At 46.0% G+C, this 10,926-nt stretch overlaps 1 protein-coding gene across 1 annotated transcript; it reads right to left on the bottom strand.

Moving 5' to 3' along the window:
• Positions 1-553: 553 nt before the first annotated feature.
• LOC143418703 (uncharacterized) lies at positions 554-9,697 on the bottom strand. Its single transcript, XM_076884419.1, has 4 exons — positions 8,867-9,697; positions 5,357-5,501; positions 654-5,234; positions 554-573 (listed from the first exon to the last, which is right to left on the bottom strand). Exons 1-4 carry the CDS (start codon positions 9,695-9,697, stop codon positions 554-556), a joined length of 5,577 nt encoding a protein of 1,858 aa, XP_076740534.1.
• Between the last annotated feature and the right edge of the window lie 1,229 nt (positions 9,698-10,926).

Genomic DNA, 10,926 nt, shown 5'->3' with positions numbered 1-10,926 from the left:
AACACTTATAACACACTGTAAAGAACAACAGGAGAAGTGAAACAACACGCCAGATTCTCATAGCTCCCGATTGGTTTTTGTTCAAAGGTTTCTGAGCTGAATCGGCTAGTGAAATACATTATCTAACTTAACAGGTAGCTAACGAAAGCACGTGACTCAGACACAAATAACTTGACAGACGTTATTCCCTTTGTGGTCAGAGTTCGGGGCCTAATAAAAGAGTACCTTATTAGCATTTATACGTAAAACAATCTGGTCTCATTAACCGGGTTGCAGTATTGCATACCAAGATACTTTTTCCATGCGCTCCGACACGTACTTGACCGCCATCAGAGGGAAGATCTCACAGGAAGAGAGAGGTAATACTTCCTGCGCACTAGACGCAAGGTCGTCAGAACACAAGACTGCATCACAGCGCCCCCTTGTGACAATAACAGGCTATAGCCTTAGATTACAAAAAGGGATTTTGCAGCCCTGTATTTCACATGGGCTACACCCTCCCCCTTTGACCCAGCATGAACTCTCATAGTCACCTATTGTATAAAGTGCTTGGTTAAAGCTCTCTATGAGGCTCTGCGCAAAGGAAATTAAGGGATTTCCCAACTCAGGATAATGGAAGCGCCTTGGTGGTCGACGTGTCCTTTCTGACTTACGAACATGGTCATTTTTTTCTCCACTGTCAACAGTTTCCTTATGCTCCAGAGCTACCTCAGGGGTTTGTGGGTTCAGATCAATGGTTTCCGTAGCTATAGGAGCCTCTACATCAATGGACGGTACATCAATGCTGTCTTCGGCCACAGCTGAATTTTGATTAGTCATAGTTGGTAAAGTTACATCGTCTTCAGTAGGGTGTTGCTCAGCCACAACATCTGGCTCCTCTCCTTCAGCTACTTCAGGAGGTACCCCTACAGGCTCTGCAGGCAGCAAAGGGGAGCTGCCTCTGCAAGGCTCATTCTGAGGCTGAGGGTTTACACAGTCTGCTGGCGTAGCTGGTATACAACTACCCTCCGGTACTGTTTTTCCTGTTTGCTGTCGTCTCTTCGGGATTTCAAACACCTGAACCAACTTTCCAGGAATGACAGAAGACTGCCTAGGATAGACAGGTGAGTCGTCTTCAGATTCTGATTGCTCCTCCAGTAACAGAGGCTGACTGCGCCTCGTTCTTGGCCTGCAACTCTTTGGCTTGACCTGGTCAACTTCCTCAGCTTCAGATAAGTCACCACAAGGGAGTAAGAGATCCCTGTGAAGAGTTCGAATAGGACCATCTCCATTCATAGGCTGTACAACATACACAGGTAGGTCTACCATCTTTTCCACCACTCTGTACATGGTTGACTCCCACTTATCTGCAAGTTTGTGTTTATTCCGAAGTCGCAGGTTCCGCACTAGCACTTGATCACCTTTCTCCAAAGTTGACTCCCTGACAGTTTTGTCAAAACGGCGTTTATTCCGTTCAGCAACCTTCTGAGAGTTTTTGGCAGCGATCTGATAGCTCTCTTGAAGGCGACCCTTCAGAGCTCTCACATACTGAGAGTGAGATGTAGGAGAGCCATCTTTAACTGGCAGGCAGAATGCAATATCCACGGGAAGCCTCGGCTGGCGACCAAACATTAACTCGTATGGGCTAAACCCAGTGGTCTCGTTCTTGGTGCAATTATAGGCGTGAGTTAGTGGTTTCACATAATCGCGCCAATGAGTTTTCTCTTTGTCTCGTAGAGTTCCTAACATGCCAAGAAGAGTTCGGTTGAACCGTTCAACTGGGTTTCCCCGTGGATGATAAGGACTGGTGCGCACCTTCGTGATACCAGCTAGGGCACAGAGCTCTTTAATGAGTAGGGACTCAAAATCCCTGCCCTGATCATTAAGCAGGCGCTCAGGAAAACCATAATGCACCAGAAACTGCTCCCAAAGACACTTCGCAACTGTTGTAGCCTTTTGGTCTTTTGTTGGCATAGCAACAGCGTATTTGGTGAAATGATCAGTTATGACCAGAATGTCTTTGGTGTTGTGACTGTCAGGCTCCAAGGATAAATAGTCCATGCATACCAGTTCCATGGGACGGGTTGTTTGGATACTCACAAGAGGTGCTGCTCTTTCAGGAAGAGTCTTTCTTCTAACACAACGTCCGCAAGACTTAATCTTTCTCTCTACATCAGTTGCCATTTTAGGCCAATAAAATCTTGACCTAACCAAGTCGAGGGTTCTTTCCAAACCCATATGCCCCATGTCGTCATGAAGGCAAGTGAGAATGGTGGACCTTAAAGACTCAGGGACGACAAGCTGAAAGGTGACATTTTCACCTGATTTGCGGGTTCTGTAGAGGAGACCATTTTTCAGTTCCAAACGTTTCCACTCTTTGAGCATTAGTTTAAGCTCTAAGGATGCAGAGTTAGGATTGGAATTTGCTTCACCTCCATTTTCTAACATGTTGACCACATACCCAATAATTGGGTCAGACCTCTGATGCTGTTGGAGTTCTACCTCACTATAGGTAGGTATGACAGAACAACCTAATGTTCCATCATCTGCGTAGACGTCTGGCACCGCATCGGTATGTAGAGCAAGGGACTCTACCCAAGTGATAGAAGGTAGGCTATTGTCAGATTCACCTAAGAGATGACGGTGGCACAAGACACTGAATGTGTCAGCTGTCACATCTTGTCTGTTGGGAGATGAAGAGAGATGATGGGAAGCGAATTGTTTCATTCGCTCTTTTTCTTCAAGAGAAGCATAGTCATCATCCACAGTATCATGTGGCCGCCTAGAGAGGCCATCTACATCTTGATTGCTCTTACCAGCATGATACTTAATATTAAAGTCGAAGATGGAGAGAGCGGCCAACCAGCGATAGCTGGCAGCATCAAGCTTGGCTGACTTCAAAACATAGGTCAATGGGTTGTTGTCCGTTAAAACCGTGAATGTGTTCCCGTAGAGATAATCTTGGAACTTCTCTACAATGGACCACTTTAATGCAAGAAATTCCAGTTTATGAGCTGGATACCGCTTTTCACTGGGTGAAAGTCCTCTACTTGCGTAGGCAATAACCCTCACTTCACCATCCTGTTCTTGATACAAGGCTGCCCCTAACCCAGAGGTGCTCGCATCAGTATGGAGGACGTATGGTAATTTTGGGTTAGCATATCCAAGCACTGGAGCTGATGTCAGTTTCTCTATGATTACCTCAAAAGCTTCCTGACAAGCAGGTGTCCAACGGCTGGAAAGAGGCTCTTTAGGGTTCAAGTATCCGCTAGGACCGGGTGTCACCTTTCTGCCCTTCCTGTATGGTGGGTAGCCTTTGGTAAGATCATTCAGGGGTTTGACAATTTTTGAATAGTCCTTCACAAACCGTCGATAGTACCCTGCAAAGCCTAGGAAAGACTTGAGGTCACTGAGCGTCTGGGGTCTTGGCCAGGTTTTGAGAGCTCTGACCTTCTCAGGATCGGTCTCTACACCTTTGGTAGACACGATGTGTCCTAGGTATCGCACAGAGCTTTGGAAGAAGGAGCATTTTTTGGGAGAAAGTTTCAACCCATATTCTCTCAGTTGCTGAAGGACACGTAGAAGCCTGGTTTCATGTTCCTCCAAAGTGCTGGAGAACACGATGATGTCATCTATGAACACCAGAACTTCTTTCAGATTGAGGCTGCCCATACACCGTTCCATTAAGCGCTGGAAGGTGCTGGGAGCGTTGGTGATCCCCTGGGGCATACGGTTAAACTCGTAAAATCCCAAGGGGCACACAAAAGCTGTCTTGGGCTTATCACATTCCTCCATCTCAATCTGGTAATAACCAGACTTGAGATCCATTACTGAAAACCATTTGGATCCAGCAAGGGCTGAGAAAGCCTCTTCAAGGTTTGGAAGTGCGTACGCATCTCGTATTGTTAACGCATTGAGCTTACGATAATCAATACAAAGACGGACCTCTCCATTCTTCTTTTTAACCACCACAATCGGTGAAGCATAAGGGGACTCTGATTCACGGATTACTCCTGCATCAAGGAGTGCTTGCAAGTGCTTCCTCACAGCTTCATAATCATTTGGGTGGATTGGCCTGGACTTTTGCTTAAAGGGTGCTTCGTCCTTTAAGTTTATGTGATGTTTGACTTTAGATACATGTCCAAGATCCAAATCATGCTGGGCAAAAACATCAGCATAGGCACTTAGACGCTGGGTAACCCTCTCTTTCCACTCCTGCGGGAGGGGAGAATTGCCAAAGTCAAATGTCAAATCTGGGTGAGCAGGTTCATCAACTGGCTGTGCAGTAACATTACAACATTTCACAGTGTCATCATTTTTGGTTGAAATGGGTGATTCGTCATATATCTTTGCAGGACTATGGAGCTCTGCAATGACACATCTAGAAGGCAGTGTTACGTCATGCTCAGTTTCATTTCTCACCCATATAGGTAACCTATGAGGATGCTTCTTGGGCAAAGTGACAAGACAGCACTCCACAAAAATTCCCCCTGGTAAGGTGGATGTCGTTGGCTGTTCAACAATGGCACATTCACCAGCACTGCTGGATCTGACACAGCCTTCAAGGAGGACCCTCCCTTGAGCTGGTACTACGTGTTGCACCTTGCCCTTAAGAGTTACAAAGCCATCGTTTCCGGCTAGGTTTATCTCTCTCCTGACCTTGAGTGTACGGAGGATCTGCCTGTAGCCATAGACCGACGACAAATCATTGGGATCTTTACCTTGACAATATTCGTCGTACAGAACATCAAGTGCATTTGTCCCAATCAGCACAGGCAAGTCACAGTTAGAGCGTAAGTCAGGTACTACTAAAGCAAGGCTAGAAACCTCAGGCTCAGTTTCAATAAAGCTTTTTGGAAACTTAAGGCTGATGGGTATGTATCCCAAGTAAGGAACATTTTGGCCACTAGCAGCCTCAACATCCAGGCCACTGATAGGCTGAATGGGATGTTCTGAAAGATTGGTGTTGTAAAATGAAGCGGACACTGTGGTCACTTGAGACCCAGTGTCAAGGAGACAACTGCAATTGACTCCCGACACGGTAACATTTGCTGTACATTTCTGTCCTACAAGTCCCTTGGGTAACCTAATCTGGGGTCGTGCTGCACGAGAGAGAGAAGATACTTTGCTCTGAGGTTCCGGTTTGGGACGTTCATGATTACTTTCAGTTCCTGGTAGTCCCTCCCCAGAAACTGATTTTAGTTTAAAGCTGACATATTCTGTTCCTCCCAGACTTGTAGTTTTTGGTTGAACTCCTTACGTTTCATTTCAACTAGTTCAGGGTTTGGTTCATTGCTGCAAGAGGGAGCAATATGACCATCCTCGCCGCACCTGAAGCAGTACCATGGGCGTGGCTTCTTAGTGGGCTTAGTCTCACTTGGGTCAGATTTCTCTTTAGGAAGAATCTTGAACTTAGGTTTGGTTTTCTTATTTGGCTTGTCAGAGTTCTGGCTTGAACTGTCAATAGCTGATGCTTTCAGTGAAGCCACTTGGGCTTGTAGCTTTGCAAGTTTCCTTTCTAACTTATGTGCATCAAAAGGCACTAGCCTATCATTAACAGCTGATACGTCTGTATCATCAGTGACATACTCTCCTACTTCAAGGGAGTTCAAATGTGCCTTAGGTTTAGAAATGCCTAAGTGCTGTTTCATTCAGCTGGACTTTGCCGCTTGCCGGTCCTCCTCAGTACGTAGCATGAGGAGCAACTCTGGAAATGAAGGTGGCTTGTCCTTCTTCTGCTCAAGCTGCAAGGTTGTGATCAAGCTGTTGTTCCAGCAACCTCTACAAAACTGTTTAAGCAGTTGGCGATCTGAATCATTTGTAGTGATGCCACCTCTTTTAATGACTTTACTCAGGGTTATCTGCAACCGCTGTAAATAGGCAGAAGGCTTTTCACCTGAGTTCTGGTTTGTGCTCAGGAATTTGGCAAATCAGAATCAGAATCAGAATCAGAATACTTTATTGATCCCTGGGGGAAATTATTTTTTGTTACAGTGCTCCATTTTAAACCAACATTAAGACAAGACAGACAATACACTAACTAAGAATAGTACAATATATACATATACATACATACATACATACATACATACATACATACATACATACATACATACATACATACATACATACATAAGTCACTTATAAATAAATATTTGGAAAAGAAACATGTGTAGTTGTAGCAGCAAACAGTGTGTTAAGTGGATGCGTTGTACAGGGAGATGGCCACAGGCAGGAATGATTTCCTGTGTCGTTCAGTGGTGCTTTTCGGTAATCTCAGTCTCTCACTGAACGTGCTCCTGTGACTGACCAACATGTCATGGAGTGGGTGGGAGGTGTTATCCGACATTGTCTTTATCTTGGACAGCATCCGCCTCTCCGACACCACCTTGAGGGAGTCCAGCTCCATCCCCACAACATTGCTGGCCTTACGGATCAGTTTATTAAGTCTGTTGGCATCTGCGACCCTCAGCCTGCTCCCCCAGCATGCAACAGCATAGAGGATCGCACTGGCCACCACAGACTCATAGAAAATCCTCAGCATTTTCTGGCAGATGTTGAAGGACCTCAGTCGCCTCAAAAAATAGAGACGACTCTGGCCCTTCCTGTAAAGTGCTGTGGTGTTTTTAGCCCAGTCCAGTTTATTGTCAATGTGTACTCCAAGGTATTTATAGTCCTCCACAATGTCAACACTGACCCCCTGGATTGAAACAGGGGTCAAGTGTTTCCTGGTCTTCCTGAAGTCCACGATCAGTTCCTTGGTCTTTGCCACGTTGAGCTGCAGATGATTCTGCTCACACCACGTGACAAAGGAGTCGACCACAGCCCGGTACTCTGTCTCATCATCCCTGCTGATGCATCCAACCACCGCAGAGTCATCAGAAAACTTCTGAAGATGGCAGGTCTCCGTGCAGTGGCTGAAGTCTGTGGTGTAGAGGGTGAAGAGGAAGGGGGAGAGGACAGTCCCCTGTGGTGCCCCTGTGTTGCTAATCACCTTGTCAGACACACACTGTGGGAGACGTACATATTGTGGTCTTCCTGTCAGGTAATCAACAATCCAGGACACCAGAGAAGCATCCACCTGCATCGCTGCTAACTTATCACCCAGGAGGGTCGGCCTGATGGTGTTGAAAGCACTGGAAAAGTCAAAAAACATGACCCTCACAGTGCTCGCCGGCTGGTCCAGATGGGTGTAGACACGATTGAGCAGGTAGATGATGGCGTCCTCTGTTCCGAGACGAGGCTGATAAGCGAACTGAAGGGGATCCAGATGTGGTCTTACTATGGGTCGCAGCTGGTCCAGGATGAGCCTTTCCAGGGTCTTCATGATGTGGGAGGTCAGTGCCACGGGCCTGTAATCCTGGGGGCCACTGGGACGAGGCGTCTTTGGTACAGGGACGAGGCATGATGTCTTCCACATCACCGGGACCCTCTGCAGACTCAGACTCAGCATAAACAGTTTATGAAAGACTCCACACAGCTGGGGGGCACAGGCCTTGAGGACAAGGGGACTCACTCCGTCTGGTCCAGCAGACTTGCCTGAGTGAAGTCTCCTCATTTGCATCTCAACCTGGTATTGAGTGAAGGTGATGGGTGGGGGAGGGGTGTCAGGAATCTCACAGGAGGCAACATGTGAAGAGAGAGGCTGGCACAGTGGTGTGGCTCTGGATTCCAGGCTGACTGCAGGTGAGGTTGTGGGGGTGGGAGCAGACACTGTGGTGTCGAATCTATTGAAAAACAGATTCAACTCGTCGGCTCTATTCTCACCTCCCTCAGCTCCCCTGCTGTTGGTTGGCCTGAATCCAGTGATGGTCTTCATGCCCCTCCACACCTCTCTCATGCTGTTCTGCTGGAGTTTCCACTCCAGCTTCCTCCTGTAATTGTCCTTAGCCTCTCTGATCTTGTCCTTTAGTAACACCTGGACCTTCCTCACCTCCTCTTTGTTGCCCCCTCTGAAAGCCCTCTTCTTCTTGTTGAGGAGGGCTTTGATGTCCTTAGTCACCCACGGCTTGTTATTTGGGTAACAATGAACAGTCTGAGCTGGAACAATGGAGTCGGTGCAGAAAGTTATGTAGTCTGTGATACACTCAGTAAGCCCATTGATGTCCTCGGCGTGAGGCTCACAGAGTGTTTCCCAGTCGGTCACCTCGAAACAGCCCTGTAGTTCCGCTATTGCCTCCTCTGACCACCTCCTAACAGTCCTGGTGGTCACAGGTTCCCTCCTCACAATTGGCACATAGCGGGGGGTGAGGTGAATCAGGTTATGATCTGACCTACCAAGTGGGGGGAGGGAGGAGGAGCTGTATGCATCCTTGACGTTAGCATACAGTAAGTCTAAAGTTTTCTCTCCCCTGGTGGGACAGTCCACATATTGTTTGAATGTTGGTAGTGTATTGTCCAGTGATACATGGTTGAAGTCACCCGAGATCACAATAAAGGCACTCGGGTGCTGAGTCTGTAGCCGAGCTATGGCAGAGTGGATAGTGTCACATGCAGCTGTGGGGTTAGCAGAGGGGGGAACATAAACAGCCACCAAGATGACGTGAGAGAATTCCCTGGGTAAATAATACGGCCTGAGTCCAACTGCACACAGTTCAGTGTCCGGGCAACAAATCCTTTCTTTGATTGTTATGTTGGCAGGGTTACACCACCGGTTGTTAACTAAAACAGCAAGCCCACCTCCTTTACGCTTACCGCTAGCGATGCTGTCCCTGTCCGCCCGAACAGTGTGGAAGCCTTCCACGGAAGCAAAAAGCTCATCCCCATCATCAACAGTACCATATGCTGAGTCAAGAAGGCTGAGATAGTCATGGGGAGAAGCGTTAGGACCAAGGTGCTTTACAATGTTAGCAGCTGGTGGAAGAAGGCTCTCAACTATTTTCCTTACCATATGTTTGTCAGATATGGTACAATCTATGAGGTGGAATTCAACATTGTTGCGCCACGTATCATAATCAGCTTCGAAAGTAGAGCAAGGGGTTTTCCCCGAGAAGGGCCTGAGCTTTGCATGACCTTGAGAAGGCATTTCATTGTTCTTAATGACATGCTCAACTACTACTCTCTGTACTTCAGGTGTAGTGAGCTGTTCAGGTGGTAAGTAGATAGTGGTTTTTCTGTGCGAGGGAGTCAGTTCTACACTTGGAGAGGATGAGTGAGAGTCATGCTCAGGCAAGTGGGTTAAATCACTGCCCAGTTTAAGAGGACTTTGATGCTCTATGATGGCTGGTTCATCTTGGTCTGTGTCACTAGTGAGCTGCAGATTCTGATTAGGCACTGTTACATTTGGCCCAACTGCGGGATCACTCTCAGTGGACTTCTTCATTCTGGCCAGCTCATCTAGTAAAACCTTCTCAAAATCTGCACCACTCAGTTTAGCAAGCCCTTTCAGTTCAGTTAGGTAAGAATGGGTTAAACATGAACCCCTGTATGCAGCATACAGCGCAGACAGAAGCTGGATATGATGGACAACACTTGGGTTACGGCTTTGTCTTTTGCAAGGCAAGCTATCCTTAAGGAACTGGACTGGTTCACCTGATTGGAACTCCACAATGGCTGTGTTTTTAAACTGTGCCTCTGTGCTAGTTACTTTGATTACTCTTCCAATAGAACCAAACTGCCCTAAGTAATCAATAACCTCATTGTCAACCTCATCGCCTGTTAACCCTCCTACTAGGACAGAGTCAGGTACTTTGACACCTTCACTTTGGATTACATCCATGTTGTCTTATTGCTCCAACCAAGAATGTCATGGACAATTGTAATGATTTGACCCAAAAGGCATGAAAGCACCAGTTGCTCAACTTCCAAAATAAAAGGAATTAAACCTCCTGGCTGGCTCGCCACGTTTTGTGTAGCGCCTCTACTCAGGACCAGTACACTCTCACTTCAAATAGAGACCCTAGACATCTTACTAGGTTCAGGAGGAGGTTTTGTTTTGGGGACTCACAAAAGGAGTTGGCTTGGAAGTGAATAACTGGGACCTTTATTGCCTCAGTACCATTTATATACATATACAACACAATAACCCAAATTGCACACTAATAGTGCATTTTAAAGGTGAATACATGTAAAACAAAACAAAATAAAGACATTTAAATGGAAGATTTATACTGAACAGTATCAGAGCTCTTGGGAATGAATGAAACAGATTAAAGTGTTCCTGTTGTGAAGTTTGAATTGTCCAGTCTGAATTGGCCTTTAAAGTCGTTGAAAACCCAAACAGGTGTACTGTAGGGGAATTGTCAGTGTGCAAACCCTATTATCCGGGTAGGAAAAGTAGTGCATAGGGCTTATCTGTAATCCAGGGTTGCTTGAATCAGTTTCTCAGGCAAATCCCACAATCCGATCGCATGGCTGGCCACACCATTTCACGATCATCCAGGATCTCATTTGGGCTGTTCTCGCCGTCAGTGGTTCCCCAGAATCCTTCTAGTAGTTCAAAAAAACCAATCTACACAAACAGTGCAGAACAATCAATTTCTTTTCCCATTTTGTGTTCTTAACATGAGCTCATTAACTTCTTTTCCAAATGTATTAATCACAAATGGCATTCCCTTTAGCTTTACCAAGTTACAAGAGTTACAGTAACTTGTTTGTACCAGTATCAACAATTTTATCAAAATTATATCACAACAAAGAACATCAGCAGCTTAAACAATAATGTAAACAGTCATAGCAATGAAAGTGACATTCATCCTTAAGGCTTACAAGAAAATGTAACTTAATTCAGTGCAAATACTATTAAACTTGAAATATGCTCATATCTATTAAGACATAACCATTCTAATATAAACAGAGCTATTGCTTCTACTTGAATACCTCCCCGATCGGAATATGGCTTCAGCGGGGTGGGGTGGCTAACAGCTATTAGCAGCTAGCATCGCATCTAGCATCGGCATCGTTTAGCTCAAAGCATTCAACACTTATAACACACTGTAAAGAACAACA

The sequence above is a fragment of the Maylandia zebra genome, linkage group LG5, assembly GCF_041146795.1.
Source record: "Maylandia zebra isolate NMK-2024a linkage group LG5, Mzebra_GT3a, whole genome shotgun sequence".
Lineage (NCBI taxonomy): Eukaryota > Metazoa > Chordata > Actinopteri > Cichliformes > Cichlidae > Maylandia > Maylandia zebra.
Note: the sequence above shows the minus strand (reverse complement) of the source record. Positions and strands in the feature narration are given on the sequence as shown.